This window comes from Piliocolobus tephrosceles, chromosome 15 (genome assembly GCF_002776525.5).
Source record: "Piliocolobus tephrosceles isolate RC106 chromosome 15, ASM277652v3, whole genome shotgun sequence".
Lineage (NCBI taxonomy): Eukaryota > Metazoa > Chordata > Mammalia > Primates > Cercopithecidae > Piliocolobus > Piliocolobus tephrosceles.
The window spans coordinates 27183435-27201908 of NC_045448.1; the positions used below are offsets into that span (position 1 = coordinate 27183435).

The 18474-nt window shown below is 53.3% G+C and overlaps 3 protein-coding genes across 4 annotated transcripts; 1 reads left to right on the top strand and 2 right to left on the bottom strand.

The window, feature by feature from the left end:
- The first annotated feature begins 4769 nt into the window (after window positions 1–4769).
- ABHD1 (abhydrolase domain containing 1) lies at window positions 4770–10328 on the top strand. The gene is made up of 9 exons (XM_023229994.2): window positions 4770–4883; window positions 7974–8134; window positions 8467–8649; window positions 8839–8884; window positions 9038–9150; window positions 9274–9447; window positions 9623–9671; window positions 9770–9935; window positions 10049–10328. The coding sequence occupies exons 1-9, from the start codon at window positions 4770–4772 to the stop codon at window positions 10258–10260; spliced, it is 1218 nt and encodes a 405-aa protein (XP_023085762.2). The 3' UTR covers window positions 10261–10328.
- On the bottom strand, window positions 10276–14204 carry PREB (prolactin regulatory element binding). Of its 2 annotated transcripts, XM_023229992.1 has the most exons (9): window positions 13814–14204; window positions 13062–13251; window positions 12638–12858; window positions 12363–12443; window positions 12124–12248; window positions 11752–11925; window positions 11533–11605; window positions 11195–11354; window positions 10276–11028 (listed from the first exon to the last, which is right to left on the bottom strand). In XM_023229992.1, the coding sequence occupies exons 1-9, from the start codon at window positions 13946–13948 to the stop codon at window positions 10934–10936; spliced, it is 1254 nt and encodes a 417-aa protein (XP_023085760.1). In that variant the 5' UTR covers window positions 13949–14204; the 3' UTR covers window positions 10276–10933. The 2 variants fall into 2 exon arrangements, with proteins under 2 accessions (XP_023085760.1, XP_023085761.1); XM_023229993.1 differs by lacking the exon at window positions 11195–11354 and having other exon boundaries at window positions 10975–11028.
- Window positions 14205–16419: 2215 nt separating this feature from the next.
- PRR30 (proline rich 30) lies at window positions 16420–18247 on the bottom strand. Its single transcript, XM_023229912.1, has one exon. It carries the CDS (start codon window positions 17895–17897, stop codon window positions 16659–16661), a length of 1239 nt encoding a protein of 412 aa, XP_023085680.1. The 5' UTR covers window positions 17898–18247; the 3' UTR covers window positions 16420–16658.
- Window positions 18248–18474: the final 227 nt, after the last annotated feature.

The following is an 18474-nucleotide window of genomic DNA, read 5'->3' on the forward strand; positions in this document are numbered from 1 at the left end:
GTTTAACTGTGGTTATGCTTTGGTTGCCACTTTCTCTGCCTGAGGGACCCAGACTTATGTGACAAAATGGAACCTAACACTATTAGCATGTGCAGTTGTGGCTGGCATGTGTGGCTCTGTGTATGAGGAATTTGTGACACGGTAGGGAGTATTTTGTATGACTGTGCATCCATGTGATAGTGTGGGCTTCAGGGGCCGGCACGGTGGCTCACACCTGTAATCCCAGCACTTTGGGAGGCCTAGGCAGGCGGATCACGAGGTCAGGAGATCGAGACCATCCTGGCTAACATGGTGAAACCCCATCTCTACTAAAAATACAAAAAATTAGCCAGTCATGGCAGCGTGCGCCTGTAGTCCCAGCTACTTGGGAGGCTGAGGCAGGAGAATGGCGGGAACCCGGAAGGTGGAGCTTGCAGTGAGCCGAGATTGCACCACTGCACTCCAGCCTGGGTGACAAAGCGAGACTCTCTCAAAAAATAAATAAATAAATGATAGTGTGCACTTCAGGGTATGGCCAACGTGTGACTGACTGCCCAGGGGTGTGGCAGTGCAGAGTGTTAGAGGCATATGTATTGGGGTGTCAGGGTGCTCTTCCTGAGTTGTTTGTGACACTCCGTCACAGCGACACTATCGTCACAGCGACACTGTCATCACAGCGACAAGCCCACTCTCATCCTGTCCTCCTCCCAGTAATGAACACTGCTAGTCACTGCCTCTTTAGATCACGGATTCTGCTGGTTTCAGCAACACATCTCCTACCTCTGGTCATTTCAAAAAGGTCTCCATTTTCTTTAGCATCAGAGTTCCTCAGGGCCCTCTCCTCACTCTCCATCTGCTCATGTGCTCATTTGCTCACCTAGCTCCCATCACTGTTATGCATTGACTCGTGTCCTTCACAAAGTTATATGTTGAAGTCCTAACTTCCAATACCTCAGACTGTGATCTTATTTGGAAGTAATGATGTAATTAATTAAAATGAGGTCATACTGGAGTAGGGTGGGCCCTTAATCAATATGACTGGTGTTCATATCAAAAGAGGAAATGTGGACACAGACACACACATAGGAAGAACATTGCTATGGCCTGAATATCCTCCCAAATTCACGTGCTGAAACTTAGTCATCATTGTGGTGATATTAAGAGGAGGAAGCCAGGCACAGTGGCTCGCACCTGTAATCCCAGTACTTTGGGAGGCTGAAGTGGGAGGTTCTCTTGAGGCCAGGAGTTTTCGACCAGTCTGGGCAATATAGTGAGACTGTGTCTCTACAGTAAGTAAGTAAGTAAGTAAATAAATAAATAAATAAATAAATAAATAAATAAATAAATAAAAATTAGGCATGGTGGTGCATGCCTGTAGTCCCAGCTATTTGGGAGGCTGAGGCAGGCAGATCCCTTGAGTCCAGGAATTTGAGGTTACAGTGAGCTGTGATCCTGCCACTGTACTCCAACATTGGTGACAGAGCGATATCCTGCCTCTGAAAAAAAAAAAAAGAAGTAGGGCCTTTTGGGCCATGATGAAACCATGAGGGCTCTCTCCTCATGAACGGATTAATGACCTTATGAAAGAGGTTTCTGAGAGAGTTCAGCCCTCTTGCTCTCTTGCCTTTCTGTCCCTTCCATCATGTAAGGAAACCCAGATGCACCATCTCTGAGGCACAGACATTCACAGACACCGAACCTGCCAGTGCCTGGATCTTGGACCTCCCAGTCTCCAGAACTGTGAGGAATAAATTTCTGTTGTTTGCAAATTACCCAGTCTGTGGGATTTTGTTATAGCAGCGCAAACACACTAAGATGTTTGTGAAGATGAAGACAGAGATCAGGGTGATGCTTCTACCAGTCAGGGAGTGCCAAAGATTTCCAGCAGAACACCAGAAGCCAGGGGAGAGGCACGGAATAGATTATTCCTCATGGCTCCCAGAACGAACCCACCCTACTGATATTTCAATCTTGACTTCTAGTCTCCAGAAGTGTGAGACAATAAATCACTGTTGTTTAAGACAGTCCCCAACCTTTTTGGCACCAGGGACCAGTTTCAGAGAAGACAATCTTTTTTTTTTTTTTTTTTTGAGACGGACTCTCACTCTGTCATCCCAGCTAGAGTGCAGTGGTGCTATCTCAGCTCACTGCAACCTCCAGCTCCCAGGTTCAAGTGATTCTCATGTCTCAGCCTCCCGAGTAGCTGGGATTACAGGTGTACACCACCACACCCAGCTAATTTTTATTTTTAATTTTTTTGTATTTTTTAGTAGGGACGAGGTTTCACCATGTTGGCCAGGCTAGTCTTGAACTCCTGACCTCAGGTAATTCGCCTGCCTTGACCTCTCAAAGCATTGGGCATTGCAGGCGTGAGCCACGGTGCCCAGCCTCAGAGAAGACAATCTTTCCACATATCAGAAGGGTTGTGGGTGAGAGGGATGGTTTTGAGATGAAACTTCCACCTCAGATCATCAGGCATTAGATTTTAATAAGGAGCACGCAACCTAGATCCTTCTGTGTGCAGTTCACAATAGGGTTTGCACTCCTATGAGAATCTAATTCCACCACTGATCTCAGGCGGTAATGCTTGCTCACCCTGCTCACCTACTGCTATGCCACCTGCTTCCTAACAGGCCATGGACCAGCACCAGTTTGTAGCCCAGGGGGTTGGGGACCCCTAGTTTAAGACACCCAGTTTGTAGTGCTTTCTTAGAGCAAACTGCCAACTAATACACCACCTAAATGCCAATGATTACCAATTCTCCAGCTCCAATCTCTAAGCCCCAGGCCACTTCAGGCATTGAGTATCCTACTAATTTGTGCCTGAGTCTTAATTTATAAAGGTGGCTGAGTGAGGACATGAAGAGGTCACTGCCATTGAAAGAAAAGCTTAATGTTATTCACAGTTCCCCTAGAAACAAAAGGCACAGTCACAGGGGAAAGTGCCAGTGTCACATAGAAGGCAGAAAGGAGGGGAAGGTACGGGCCTTTACTGGGTGTACTTCTCCCAGCAAGGCAGGAGAAGTAGTTTGGGACTGCCTAGTTTGAATAATCCCAGAGCACTCTGGGGCACAGGGACTGGTACTAGTGACCTGGTCCTGGGTTGATTTAGGGCAGGGGAGATACTGGCTTGGAATGTGAAAGTTAGAGAAAGGAAGTGACTCAGAGTATGAGCTCTGGATTGCAGGGGAGACGTAAACAACCTTGGACATTAGGTTGGCCCTGTGATTTATGGATGCCAAAGAGACAAATACAGAACCTAAGGAAACGCGGTGAAAACACTTACCAGCACCCCATCCTCTACATGTCTGTGTCTAAATGCATCATCTTCCTCTTCAAATCTTCCTCCCCTCTGTTTCCCTATCCCAGGGATGGGCACTTTATGTCTGTGCAGTCGGAAACCTGGGGGCCATCCGTGTTCCTCCTTCTTCCCCTGCCTCCAATCTACCACCAGGTCCTATCAATTGTGCCTCTGATCTTGAAGCTTTTCACTCTTCTCCTGGGTATACTCCAGTCCAGGCATCTTTTGAGCCTGGCCTTCTGTCAGCAGCCTCCCAGTGGCCTCTCTGCTTTTACTTTCCTCCTCCTTCAATCTATTCTCCCAGCAACTGAATGATTCTCCTAAAACATAACTCATGTCACTCTTCCCTTCTTAAAACCCTAGGATGGCTTTCCTCTGACCCTAGGATAAACTGCAGCAATTATGTGGTCCTTGACCACCCACATGTTCCAGCCACACCAAATTTCTTTCTGTTCCCTTAAGACATCCTTCACCTCCAGGCTTTTGCCTATGCCGCCCCATCTGCTAGAACACCCTCCCATGAAGTCCGGGCACCCCCGCAGTGCTCCCATGACAGCTGGTACTTCCCTTGTGTGGACCCTGTTAAGCCCTGATGACTTGTGAACCTCCTATAAGCTTTAAGGTATACTGATACCTAGGCTCCTCTCCAGACCAACTGTATCAGGGGTAGGGCCTGGGCACTGGTAGTTTTAAAAATCCTAGATGATTCCGATCTGCAGTCAAGGTTGAAAGCCACTACTCTTAGTAGATGACCGCCTATATTTCAATGAAGACAGGGACAGTAACATGGGGGGGTCTGCATCAAGTGCCTGGTACAGAGCGGGTGGTGAGCAAATTATCTACTGTACGAGGACTGTGTGGCAGGGGCTGTATGAGGCAACGCAGAGTGACTCTGCAGGAAGCTGCATGTGTGTGCAATGCCAACACTGAGCAGCTGAAAGCTGTGTGACAGTGTGGGGTTTCACAGTCGGACAGTGACTGGTGAGGGTCACTGTGAATGGCTGTAGTCTGTGACAGAGCAGAATGTCACCGTGGGAGTAGCTGTGTTCTGTGTGTGACTGACTGCGAGTGCCTGAGGGGCTCTGGCCAGGTTGCTGGACTCAGGGGGTCGCCGGGGAAGAGTTTGAGGGAGCTGGAAATGCCCCGCACCAAGATGGCAGCTGGGGGAGGCCGCTTGTCTTGGGCTGCAGAGCCAGGAACCGCGGAGGGGAAGCAGAAGAAGAGGGAGGGCGGGAGGCCATTCGCAGGTCGCTCGAGTTACTTCTGTGCGGGACACTAGGCGCAGCCGCCCAGCCCCGCGACCAACTAGCACCGCCTTTCGCCGCCCAGCCGCGGCACCGGCGGTGGGCGGGGCGGGCAGCGCGAACGGCCGGCAGCAGGGACAGGACCTGCACAGGCAGTCCATGGCAGGCGGCGGGCGGACCCGCGAGTCACAGCCGGCGAGCCGGGGCCAGCCAGGAGCCTGAGGGTCGGAAGCCCCCAACACAAGATGCTGAGCTCCTTTCTGAGCCCCCAGAATGGCACCTGGGCAGACACCTTTTCTCCGCTCTTGGCTCTTGCCGTTGCCCTCTACTTGGGCTACTACTGGGCATGTGTCCTTCACGTGGGTGCGGGTTCAGTGCTCTGGCCGGCGGGTTTGGGTGTAGGGGCAGCTTCCAGACACGGGCTTGAGCTCTTGGTGGGAGCTGGAACGGTTGGGCTTCCCCACAGATGAAATTTGCTCCCACCGAATGGAGACTTGGCTCTGCCTCCCTAGTGCCTCTGCATCCCATGTGCTCCCCATGCCAGCTGGGCCTTTTGGGCACCGGAGGGTGCTGCTCTCTATGATGTGGACAAGCATTTGGGAAAAGTGGGTTGGAAGGCATCCTCAGGTGTCAGAGATGTGCACACTTTGCATTCCTTTTTAGGTGGTTTAGCTGAGTCTTTCAGCTGCACTGAAGGAAGGAACCAGAGGTCTGCGGGGTCATGGCTAACTCCCAACACCACCCACCCCCCAAATAGCTTAGTAGGGCCTCCCTTCCCTTAAGGGGTGGCTGAGGCCAGAACTGGCCTAGCTCAGAACTGATGGATGACCCTAACTCTCCTTGCTCATTCAGCCCTGTTTTATGTTCCAGGCTCTCCATATAGTGTGATGAGAAAGTTTGAAGAGGTTGATTTTGATGAATTTGGAGATTTTTCTCACTGAAATTTAGATAAACACAATTTACATATCCAGGAAAAGTCAAATATTTTCATCTTCATTAAACTCTGTTCTAGGTAGCTGAGTCTAACAAGACACCTACTGGTTCGAGTCCTTTAAAAAGGTCTACAGGAGCCTTTAGTGTTACCGAGACTTTTCTATATTTTCAGAACTTTCTACATTAGCATTTATTGTTTACTAAATGTCTTCCTTAGGGCCGGGCGCGGTGGCTCACGCCTGTAATCCCAACACTTTGGGAGGCAGAGGTGTGAGGATCGCCTGAGATCGGGAGTTCGAGACCAGCCTGACCAACATGAAGAAACCCCGACTCTACTAAAAATACAAAAATTAGCCGGGCGTGGTGGCACATGCCTATAATCCCAGCTACTCAGAAGCCTGAGGCAGGAGAATCACTTGAACCCAGGAGGCAGAGGTTGTGGTGAGCTGAGATGGCACCACTGCACTCTAGCCTGGGTGTCAGAGCAAAACTCCGTCTCAAGTAGAAAAAAAAAAAAATGGATAGCAACTCAAAATCTTGGCAATTAGGAGGCAATACACAACAGTGACTAGGCAGCGCAGGCTCTAGAGTCAGAGAGACCTGGGTTTGAATCTCCTGCTCTGCCACTAACTAGTTCTGGCAAGCTTCTGACCTTTGACAAGTTATTCAGCATTCAAATCCAACCTATTTCATGGAACTGTTGTGAAAATCACAAGACAAAATTTGTGTGAAGTGCTTAGCACAATGCCTGGAGCTTAATGAGCACTCAACAAATCTTACCTACAAGTACTGGTGGTAATGTCATAGTTAGAATTTTGTTTTGCCTCTTGCTTGCTGTGTAACTGGACAAACCACTTAACATCTGTCAGTCATAACTTCTTCACTTATAAAATATCTCATAAGCTTGGGCTTAGTTCAGTGCCTGCACACAACTGACAGCTATCATAATTCCAGGGCTTAAGGACTAGGGTCGAAAGTCACATCTCCCAACGGTTGCACTATCAACTTGGCCTCTCTGCCATTTGCCCCTGTAGAGTATGGGGACTGTACTGGAGATAGAAACCTGGTCTTCATGTTCCTCAGGACTCATTGCAGATACGCAGTTTCTATTCTTGAACCTATGGCATACTCCTCCTTCACATGCCTTCTACGTGGCTAGGCTCTCTCATTCACTTGAGGTCCAGAATACAGCAGAGAAACTGAAAGTCAGGGCTCAGTGCCCACTGACCTCATCTGTCCCTGTTATTTCATCCTTGTCACCTTCCCCCTGGCTGGCACGAAGAAAGAAAAACATCGATTCACATTAGGGCTGTTCATCCTTTAGAGCACAATCTAACAGCAGGGGCCTCACAAGTAAGAGAAGATAAGGTCCCTGGTACAAAGAAGCCCCTTAGGCCAGGCACGGTGGCTCACACCTGTAACCCCACCACTTTGGGAGGCCAAGGCGGGTAGATCAAGAGGTCAGGAGATTGAGACCATCCTGGCTAACATGGTGAAACCCCGTCTCTACTAAAAATACAAAAAATTAGGCGGGCCTGGGCAGGCGCCTGTAGTCCCAGCTACTTGGGGGGCTGAGGCAGTAGAATGGCATGAACCCAGGAGGTGGAGCTTGCAGTGAGCCAAGATCATGCCACTGCACTCCAGCCTGGGCGACAGAGCAAGATTCTGTCTCAAAAAAAAAAAAAAAAAAAAAAAAGATGGTGTTTTGCTCTGTCATCAGGCTGGAGTGCAGGGGCAATTCTCCTGCCTCAGCCTCCTGAGTAGCTGAGACTACAGGCACGCACCACCATGCCTGGCTAATTTTTGTATTTTTAGTAGAATCAGGGTCTCACCATGTTGGCCAGGATGGTCTCCATCTCTTGACCTCATGATCCACCCACCTCGGCCTCCCAAAGTGCTGGGATTACAGGCACGAGCCACCGCGCCCGGCCGGCTTCATTTTCAACTGCAAAGTAAAGGTTGAAGATTGAATGGTGCTGCATTTCTTCAGCCCCTGCCCAGAACCCTGACTTTTTCTGCAGGGGATCAGCTGGGCACTTATTTATTGACAGGGTCTCACTGTCGCCCAGGCTAGCGAACAGTGGTGCTATCATAGCTCACTGCAGCCTTGAACTCCTGGGCTCAAGTGATCCTCCCACCTCAGCCTCCCAGGTGGTTGGGACCACAGGCGCACACCACTGAGCCTAGCTGTTCACATTATCTGCTCTCTCCAAAATGGGTTTGGGGCATGGATAGGCTGAGTGGGAAAGTCAGCACTCAGTCACTCAGCAGCTCCCAGTTCAGGGTCAATTCTGGGCAGTGACACTCCAAGACTGGGTTTTTTAGGGGCTCTAGCTGGAGTGTATTTTCAGAGACTTGGCCATTCAACTGAGCTGTGCTGAGTATCTCACGTGCAGACAAAGCAGGGTCCTCCCGGCTGGCCTCTGGAGAGGGGCCCTCTCACCCTCTGGTGTTGGGTGCCTCATTAGCTCGGTGCAAAAGTCAGGGAAGTGGGGCAGACTGTTGCGTGATTACAGAGGCCTCGGCTGGTGGCTGGGCCGCAGTTTCTGGCCTTCCTGGAGCAACACTGTTCCATCACCACGGAGACTTTCTACCCAACGCTATGGTGTTTTGAGGGGCGACTACAAAGCATCTTCCAAGTCTTCCTGCAGTCTCAGCCCCTAGTCTTTTATCAGAGGTAAGAAGGGACAGAACAGAACGTGAAACCCCAGGTATCTAGGGAAAATCTATTTACCACTTTTAAAATGTAGGTAATCTGTCTCATCCACATCCCTGTGTTGCGGGTACAATGAGAGTGGATGTTATATGGAAGGGCTATATAATTGCATGGCCATCAGGTCATGATCTTTTATGTCCCCACCCCACACTGTCAAGCCTTACTGTTTTACATGAAAAACACCCTCAGAGGATGCTGATGGGAAGTTATGAGACTCATTTATGGGTGGGGCACAGGACAAAGCTTTTGAATTACATTGTTATCTTTGTGTGCCTCTTCTTCCAAAACCACAGTGACATCCTCCAAACACCAGATGGAGGCCAGCTCCTGCTAGACTGGGCCAAGCAGCCTGACAGCAGCCAAGACCCTGATCCTACCACCCAGCCCATCGTGCTGCTGCTTCCTGGCATCACCGGCAGTAGCCAGGAGACATACATCTTGCACCTAGTTAACCAAGCTCTGAGGGATGGCTACCAGTAAGGATGGGTGCAGCCCCGGAGTGGGGTGGCATCTGAGAACGTGTACTAAGGAGAAGTCAATCTGGACACTGATAGATACGAAGAATGCTACACGAAGGGAATCTTTGGACAGGGATCTTTCTGAAGACTACTGAAAGGGGAGAGGGGCTAAGAAGGGTCTGGCTAAGATGGACCTGTGTGCCACAGGGCTGTCGTGTTTAACAACCAGGGCTGCCGTGGGGAGGAACTGCGGGTGAGTAGCAGCCTTCCTCATAGCAGCCCTTCACCCACTCCCTTTAGAGATCCTTGGCCCTGGGGCTCTACCTCCTACCTATCCTTCCTCAATTTCCCCTCCACCTTCTGACCACAGTCTCCCTCCCTACCTAATGATCTGATTTGCCCTCAGACCCACAGGGCTTTTTGTGCCAGCAATACTGAAGATCTACAGACAGTCATGAACCACATAAAGCACCGCTATCCCCGAGCTCCACTGCTAGCCGTGGGCATCTCTTTTGGAGGGTAAAGATTGCCTAGGCTTAACCCAGAGGCCCAGTCTTCCTTTCCTCCTCCATGTCCCCTCTCTCTGTCCCAACTCACATTAATGCAAACCCTTCTTTCATGGTCCTTTGTCCCATTCTACAGGATACTGGTGCTGAATCACCTGGCACAGGCCGGGCAGGCTGCAGGGCTGGCGGCAGCACTGACTCTGTCTGCATGCTGGGATTCCTTTGAGACCACCCGCTCTCTGGAAACCCCACTCAACTCACTGCTCTTCAATCAGCCCCTCACAGCTGGGCTCTGCCAACTTGTGGAACGGTAGGGTCGTGGCAAGTGGGAGGAGGCAGTAGACAGAGTAGGATGGCAGACACTCCAAGCTCTCCTAGTGCTCAGTCAGTTCTCTCTGGGCTTCTTTACATATGAGATAGTAAGACAGGGCCTGGGGTGGGGACCAGGTCCAGGTGTCAAGCCAAACTCTTATGTACTCTTGCAGAAACAGAAAGGTGATTGAAAAGGTGGTGGACATAGACTTTGTGCTACAGGTATAATCTTCAGCCATGCCCCTGGGCCCCCCCAAATGAGTCTTCCACTATCTTCCCATTCTTTATCATCTTAGCCTATCCTACGGTAACAGCTGCAGGGCCACACAATCCGCCAGTTTGATGAGCGCTACACATCTGTGGCCTTTGGATATCAAGACTGTGTTACCTACTACAAAACAGCAAGCCCTAGAACCAAGGTAGATGCCATCCAGATCCCTGTGCTCTGTCTCAATGCAGCAGATGACCCCTTCTCCCCCGTCGGTGGTGAGTACTCTGAATCAGGACACTTTGGCCCCAAGGAAAATGGGCCATGAGGGACGCAACAGAGAGCCTGGGCTCCCAGTGAAGGCCGTTTCTGACCCCTGACCCTCTCCTAGCCCTTCCCATACAGGCCGCCCAACAGTCCCCCTACGTTGTACTGCTCATCACAGCCCGGGGTGGCCACATCAGCTTCCTGGAAGGGCTGCTCCCATGGCAGCACTGCTACATGAGCCGCCTCTTGCATCAGTATGCCAGAGCCATCTTCCAGCACCCAGAGGGGCTGCCTGACCTCTGGGCTCTCTCACCTTCTGAGGACAGAAATAGCTGACAAGAGTACCACTGGGGGGTCTCAGGTCACTCTTTCCTTGTTTATTAAATATCAACTTTTCCTGCCTAGTGGGCTGAGGTTCATTTTCCCTTTCCTCAAGGTTAGACTATGTAGGAACTTACTGCATCTTTAGGCCGGCTGGCTTAGTACTGAAGGACCCATCTGAACCCCCAGATTACTAACCAAGTCTTCCTTTTGCCCCTTCCTGCCCCAACAGCAAGTACCAGGCCAGTCCCTTCCCCAGCAAATGCCAGGGGCTTCATGTGAAGGGGAACTGGCCCCAAGGCTGTGAGGGGAGGAGGAGAAACTGTTTCTGCAGGAAGGACAGCAGTGCCTCCAGGCTCTTGGGCATCTTCACATGTTTCTAGAGAAAGGACAAGCTCAACTCTTGAGCCTCTAGTAGGCAGAAGGAAGGAGGCAGGGAGTATGGCCTGGGCTTCAGACACCACTGTTCTGGATGGATCCACAGATGATGAAGGCAGGGTTCCTGGGGCCCAGAGTCAGGCAGGGCCATAACCAAGCCTTTTCACTAGAAGGGCAGGCAGTGCCCATTCATCTTATCAGAGGCAGCCTCAGCTGTGGACCCGAATGGAGTGAGCAAAGGGAGTCCAGGCCTCCACTCTGCTCTAGAGATGGCAGTGTCCAGGCTCCTGATTCCCAGGACGCAGGGAAGCTAAAGGAAACCTGGAAAGGCACTCTGGAGCAGCAGGATGGTCACAACAATAAGCCCGACACACAGCAGGAGCAGGAGCCACACAGGAACACTCCCTGCAGGAGGGAAAGGGAGAGGTCAGCAGGCAAAGGGGCTTCCCAGCCTGAAAACCAGAACCCTTCAAAGGGGGAGTGGCACAAACAAGAGCCCAGCCCCCGGGGGGCATGTTTCTGGTCCAGTTAAAGGTGGGGTGGTGCCTGCCTGCCCCGCCCAATAACTCACGCCGTGAGGGCAACAGATGCAGCTGGCAACGACTGTCCACAGCCACAGAGAACAGGGCAGTTTCATGGGACCCAAGGAGCTCTGGACCACGACCCTTCTCAGGTAGAAAGGCCACATCCGTCACCACAATGCCATGGGCCTCCCTCACGTAGTAGAGGCACTGCGGGTAGAAGGAAAACGAGTGGGGAAAGGCCTAGCTGGGAACTGTCTTTCTGGAAAGCATGCTCCCCACCCCCAGGTTTTCCCTCTATAGAACGGGCCAGACTCCTTCCTGCACACTCAGGGTAGAGACAGGCCTACAGTCCACCGACAGGGCCATGCCAACCTCCACCCATTACCTGGAGAGAGAAAGCTATGTAGATGGCAACAGAGCCAGTGACCGTGCCCAGGCCTAGGAAGGTGCCAGACTCACTGCAACAAACAATAAAGTGCTCGTTGTCCTGGAGGCTTGTGCAGCAACCCTCATACCCCAATCCCGGTCCGCGGGGACCCAGGCAGGCCTCCTTTCCAAGCTCCCTCAGGGACCCCCACCTAGCCAAGGCAGCAATGTCTCACACCTGACATTGAGGCAGGAGATGACTTCATGGCCACAGGACTTGGTCCGAAGGGGCAAGAAGTTGGAGCCATCCCAGGCTGTGAGGTAGCAGGGAGGGGGCTGGCGCAGGCGCTTGTGGGGAATTTGTACTGTGAAGAGTCGCAGCCCAGCAGGCTGGTCTGGGACCTGCCCAAACCTGGGGGCCGGATGAGGAGCTATTCAGCTCCTGGGCCTGCCCAACCCTCCTCAGAGGTTTGTGCACCACCTGCACCCTGGTCAGACCTGAGGTAAAACTCAACAAGTTCCTCCCCAGCTCTCCCATCCCCAGTCTTTTCCCTCTCCCCCACCACAGCTGGGCTATGCCTCTTTCAGCCACCCCGCAAAGTCTTCACACCTGCAGGCCTGATAACGGTAAGGTGTGCTGGAAAAGGTGGGTCCATTCTCTTGCCACTGCAGCTGTGTCACCAGCTGATTCTTCTGCCACACAGAGGCCTTAAGGTCCCGGCCCACGGTTACCAACTAGCCAGGAATAAAGATTCCAAGGATGGACAGTTAGGGGATCCACTCACTGGGCAAGCAGCATAAGCACCTCCTCTCTCCTTCTCCACCCTCCTCCCACCCCCACCCCCTCACCTTGCCATCAGGCCCTAAAGCCAGGTCTTCAATCTCCCCTTCGTGGGCTTTGAACTCCAGAACCTTCTCCAGGCTGGGTACCTGTAGCCAAACCACCACCATGGTTAACTCAGGTGTCCAGCAAGTACACTGTGACTGATCTCCATGCCACCCCCTTCTAATGGCCCCTCAATGCAAGCTTCATTCACAAGTTTCCCAGATGCCACGTTCAGCTTCTCACAATTTTGGTTTTGCTGTTACTGACATTCATCCTCCCTAACCCCGCAAACCCACACCTTCCAGACACGAACGTAGCCATCTGTCCCTCCAGTGGCAAGCAGGGTATTATCGTGGTTGAAGCACACAACTTTCTGCAGTGGATCGGAGCTGAAGTCTGTCTGCACTGCCTGCAAATTCTCTACCCTGAGTTCTAGCCCTTCGTGCTGGGTTTCCGCTCCACATTTCTTCTCTGCTGGGGCTGCTCCCTTCCTTTGTCGAGGCCCCTGCTCCTTGGAACCTGTAACAGAAACACTTGGCCAGGTTCTAGGCTTCTGCAGTAAGGAGTACTGGCCCCTCGCTCCATGGCAGGTGCCCATACAGCTTCTAGCTTGCTACCAAAACCCTACTTCCAGACCCACTTCTTTAGAAACACCAAGATAAGAGTGACCTTACTCGTTCAACCCTTTCCCCAAGCGGGTAGAGAGGGAGAGAGCTCCTTACCTGCCTTCTCTGCCTTGTTGCCTTTCTGTTGATGGGCCTGGAAGCGCAGGAGCTGACAGTGGGCATCCTGCCCTGCAGCAAGGATGTCACCAGCCAGTGCCAAGTTCATGGTGGCCCGTGTCTCTGTGTCATGGGAGTGCAGCAAGGAGGCACTCAAGCGCCCATTAATCCGCTCTAGCTGCAGAAAGTGCTGTGGGAGGGGGACCCGGATGAGCAAGTTCAGGGGTGCCCAGAGAGCACGTGTAGGAACAGTCTGATGTCTTACCCCTTTACTTTCTGCACGTTATAGTTCACAAGGGTTTCTCGAGTCTTTTTTCTCTCATTTGGGCCTCACAAATCTATACAGCGAGCAGGACTGGGATTATTACCTCCATTTTACAGAACAGGGTGAAGCTCAGAAGAGGGAAGGAACTTAGCCTAAACCCAAATGCACCACTCTCGCCGCTGCTAGAGGGCAGGCAAGACCCCCTGGAAAAGGCCAGGATAAGAGCCCCGGAGCTGCTCCGAGGCGGAGCTGAGGCGTTCCTGCCGGCTCTGCAGCTGTGTGCAGCTTTCACTTTACCTTAAAAGCCTCTCCTCTGCCTGCTGAGTTCTCGACTGAAATTCGCGCCGGGGCGTCAGGCAAGCGGGTCTTCCCAACAGAAGTGGGCAGGGCCCGAAGCTAGAGTGTGGCCCGCCCCGCGACCCCCGGCCACCCTGGAATCGCCGCCAGCCCACAGCAAGACCCAGCCCCAGTGGCCCTGAGCTCTCACCACACCATTCTTTATGCCTGTCTTGGCGGCGCCTCCTCCGCCCGCAGCGATGAGCAGCCCAGTGCTGGGGTCAACCTGAAGTGCGTACAACGGGAACGGAGCCCGGTACAGCTCTGGCGCCCGGCGTCGGCCCATCACGCCCGGCGCGCGTTCACTGCCTGCACCACGGCACCCAGGACATAACGGGCTGGGCCTTCGACTACTGCCCCGGCCGCTGGTGAACTCGGCCCCGTCGCCGCCGGGAGCACACCCGACCCCTCTCACACCGGGGAGTTGCCAAAACCCTGATCACCCGCAGGCAGCCGAGGTTTAGCTCCAGTGCCTCTAAGTCGCTCTCGCAGACGCGCACTGCGCACGCGCACCTGCTCGCGGCTCCCTCCGCGCAGGCGCGGGAGCACCGACACGAGTCAGCACTAGCCGGCGGGGCCGCGTTCCCCGGGGCGGGGCTTCGGTTCTCCATCCCTGGCGCGGAGGCACAGTTGCCCAGCACTTCGCCATCTTTGTGCGGGGCGCCCCGGGGCGCGGAGGAGGTGGAGCCAGTGGAGGTTGATGAAGGTCAACCTTTAATAAAGAAATCCGACTCGCGCCTGTAATCCCAGCACTTTGGGAGGCCGAGGCGCGCGGATCACGAGGTCAGGAGTTCGAGACCAGCCTGACCAACACGGAGAAATCCCGTCTGTACCAAAAATACAAAGGGTGTGGTGGCGTGCGCCTGTGGTGGCGTTCGCCTGTAATCCCAGCTACTCGGGGACCTGAGGCAGGAGAATTACTTGAACCCGGGAGATAGAGGTTGCAGTGAGCCGAGATCACGCCATTGCCATTGCACTCCAGCCTGGGCAGCAAGCAACAAGAGTGAAACTCCGTCTCAAAAAAAAAAAAAAAAATCCTCTGCCGGGCACGGTGGCTCATGCCTGTAATCCCCCTGTAATCCCAACACTTTCAGAAAGTCCGAGAGAGGAGGATGGCTTGAGCCCAGGCTTTCCAGACCAGCCTGGACAATATGGGGAGACTCCATCTCTACAAAATATTTAAAAATTAGCCAAACGTCGTGGCACCTATGGGCCCAGCTGCCCAGAAGGCTCAGGTAGGAGGATCACTTGAGACTGGGAGGTCGAGGCTGCAGTGAGCAAGACCACTATGCTCAACCACCACTGCACTCCAGCCCCTGGGTGACAGAGCTAAACCCTGTCTCTCCCACACACGTGAAATCCTCGAATTAGGACTGTTCCCACTTGGGGAGTGATACGCCAACTCCTGGGAACACAGGCCTTTGCAGCTTACCCGAGAGAGGAAGTGATTTGCCCGAGGGCACACACCAGAAACCACTGGAGTCTCTTGCTTCTTAATGGAGGCAGCATGAACTTAAAAATAAACCTGACTTCAAATGCTGAATCCACTGCTTCCTCGTATGGGGACGCCTCTGTCATCCTTAACTCCTATCCCCCACTTTTGGCAGGGGTAGTGTCCGCCATTCCCTTTCTCAAGGCTTCACACTCCTGGGCCGGTGGCTTGGTGGGTGGCCAGCTGCTTTGCTGGCCTCAGCAGGGGCAGTTCAGCTCCTGGGCAGGTATCTTCTGCGCCTGATACTCATCCTCCCTCGGATTTGTGATCTGATGAGGACCTTTGTGCACTCTTGAGAGTGAGTACAAGGGATGTCCTTCCCTGAAAGGAGACACCTCTCCTGCATTCTGGTTAACTAAGGTGCACCTAGAGGAGTGGTGCAGTGGCTTCATCTTTGGGGATGCTAATATCTGTCCCACAGAGTTGCATTAGATGTGTGAAGGGTGTGGCCAAGCTGTCTGCATATCTCAAGTCCCCAGGCCTTGTGGGTCTCTTGTCCTCCTTGGATACATGGCACCTGCTCTTTCTGGCCTCTCTGTTTCCTTTGACACCATCCTCCAGGGTCTTTTTTCTTTTATTTTTTGAGACAGAGTCTTGCTCTGTTGCCCAGGCTGGAGTGTAGTGGCCTGATCTCAGCTCACTGCAACCTCCGCCTCTCAGGTTCAAGTGATTCTCCTGCCTCAGCCTCCTGAGTAGTTGGAACTACAGGCGCCTGCCACCACGCCCGGCTAATTTTTGTATTTTTAGTGGAGACGGAGTTTTACCATGTTGGCCAGGCTGGTCTTGTACTCCTGACCTTAAATGATATGCCCACCTTGGCCTCCCAAAGTGCTGGGATTACAGGCTTGAGCCACCACACCACACCCTGCCCTCTTTTTTTTTTTTTTGAGATAGGGTCTCTGTCACCCAGGCTGGAGTGCAATGGCATGATATAGCTCATTGTAGCCTTGAACTCCTGGACTCAAGTGATCCTTCCACTTCAGCCTCTTGAGTAGTTTGAGTAGCTGGTAGTACAGGCACACCCCACCATACTCAGCTGATTTTTTTATATTTTTATTTTTGGAGAGACAGGATCTTGCTATGTTGCCCAGGCTGGTCTCAAACTCCTGGCTTCAAGCAGTCCTCCTACCTCAGCCTCCCAGTGTGTTGGGATCATAGGCGTCAACCACCCCCTCCCTGCCACCAAGGGTCTTGTTGGAGACTGGCACCCCTGTAGTTATAGCCACCTATTCTGTGGACTCAGCAGGACACAAACACAAGTTTCACAGGGTCAGATTTTATTAGCTACACAAAGGGGCTGAATGGGGTCTTGGTGCCCTTGGTCCTCTTCAGCCTGGAGACAGCAGACTCCACACGGGGCTCCCAGGGTTCAGAGCAGGAGAACACACCTGACCTCCTGCCAGCCAGCCCTTCAGGGTGTCTCGGGGACTCCCCGAGATCTGGGGCCTGGTTGGGAGGGTGGGGTTTAGAGGGAGTGTTCCAGGGGGCCTCCGTGGCTCTGGAACTAGACTGATGACTTTTGGAGAATGAGCTCCAGAGAAACTGGCCTCTTTGGGGCAGGGCACGGCCTGGGCTTCGGGGAGGTAGTGGCCTGTTTTGGTGCCCGAGGTGGAGGCCCGGAGAAACATCGTGGAGAGTTTGGTGATTGAAGGCCTGCAGACCTGAAGCTCCTGGTCTGGGAGGGTGTGCCTGGGGCTGGGTCGGCCCGGGCCTGAGCTGCTGCAGGCTGAAATGCTGGCGATGGATGCCCACAGGCCTGAGGAGCCTTGCACTGAGGCCCTACTTCCTTCCGCCTTTTTTCTGGCAGCAGATGCAAGGCCCTGGCCTGGCCCTGGGGCAGGCGGAGGCCGAAGCCGATGCCTATCCGGAGTGGCCCAGATTCCTGGCCTTCCACACAGGGCAGTAGTTGGGGGAAGGCAAGCAGCCGGGGTCCAGTCCTGTACTTGGGGAGGGGGCAGGAGGGGCTGCGGGGCCGGAGGCACACCAGGCATATAGGATACTCCACGACTGGCGCCTGGCCGGTTCTGCCTAGCCACAGGTGCTGCAAAAGCAGGAGCCGCAGGTCGTGTGCGATGCGGCGGTGCCCCAGCTGGACCACCAGGGCCTGGGCCAGGGCCCCTGGGTCCCTGAACTGTGCAGGATCCTTCTCGCTTGGCACGCATCTCTCCACTACCCCAGGGGCCCCGGATCCGGTGTCCCTGTACTGATGCCAGCGCCATGTCTGCCTGTTAGAGTGAAGCCTTTGAGAAGGTGGACTTGGGCCTGGAGAAGTGAGCGTGGAGCTATGCAGGTCCTCGGGGTGGGAAGGAGACTGGCAAGGTGAGTGGGGAAGGGAGGAGTTCTGGGGCTGGGAGGGAGAGAAGGAAGTGGTCAGAGGAGGAGAGGGGTACAGCCAGTGGTTGGAGGGAGAGGATGCACGTGGATTGGGGAGAGAGAGGTAGTTCTGGTGAAAGAAAGTGGGGGAACTTGGGAGAGAGGGAGAATAGGGATGTGGCGCAAAGTCAGAATTTGAGTCACAAGAGCCAAATTCGAAGCCAGGAGAGGGGGATGCTGGTGGAGGGGAGGAAGGACGATGGGACTGAGTGGAAAAGAACAGTGGGTGAGAGGGAGGGAGGGACTGATGGGCAGAGAGAGGCTGTAGGTTATGAGGAGAGGAGTCCACAAGTTGTGAGAAGCCCCAAGGGAGGCGCCCGGGGAGCACTGAGGTCTGTGGCAGAACCTGGTCCTTGTTTTGAGGCAACATCACCTTGAATCCAGAAGGAACTGGGGCAACAAGACTAGATATGAGAGAACTGGCAGAGTCAGGACCAGTATCTCCGAGGTCAGCTGTGCCTGAGAAATCAAGGCCACCTTCTGTGCGCAGAGCTTGGCTCCAGCCTGGTGTGGGTGCAGGTGCTGGTGGCAGGCCAAGGGGACACCCAGACCTCCAGCACCAGGCTCTCTGGGTGTTCAGGCATGAGCATGAACCTAAGCTTGGCTTCTCACTTCTTTGCAGTCAGCCATTGATGAGGGATGTGTGCGGATGGAGAATCAAAGCTGCCTCTTGAAAGCAGAGGGGCAGCAGCGATTATCTGGGTGGGGCAGAGAGGAAGACAAAGCCCATAGGACCTGGAGAGAAAAGACAGAACCCAAGACACTGGGAGAATTGGTCCATTTCTGGCTCTGCGTCATGTCCCTAGTTCCAAGCTGAACTCACCAAGACTTTAAATCCATGTCACCTTTGGGATCAAAAGAGCTGGCAAAATGCTCCAGGGAAGGTGAGAAGTGCGGAGGAGAGGAATAAGGAGGAAGGGAGGGTAGGATGGATTGGAGGAGGGGTT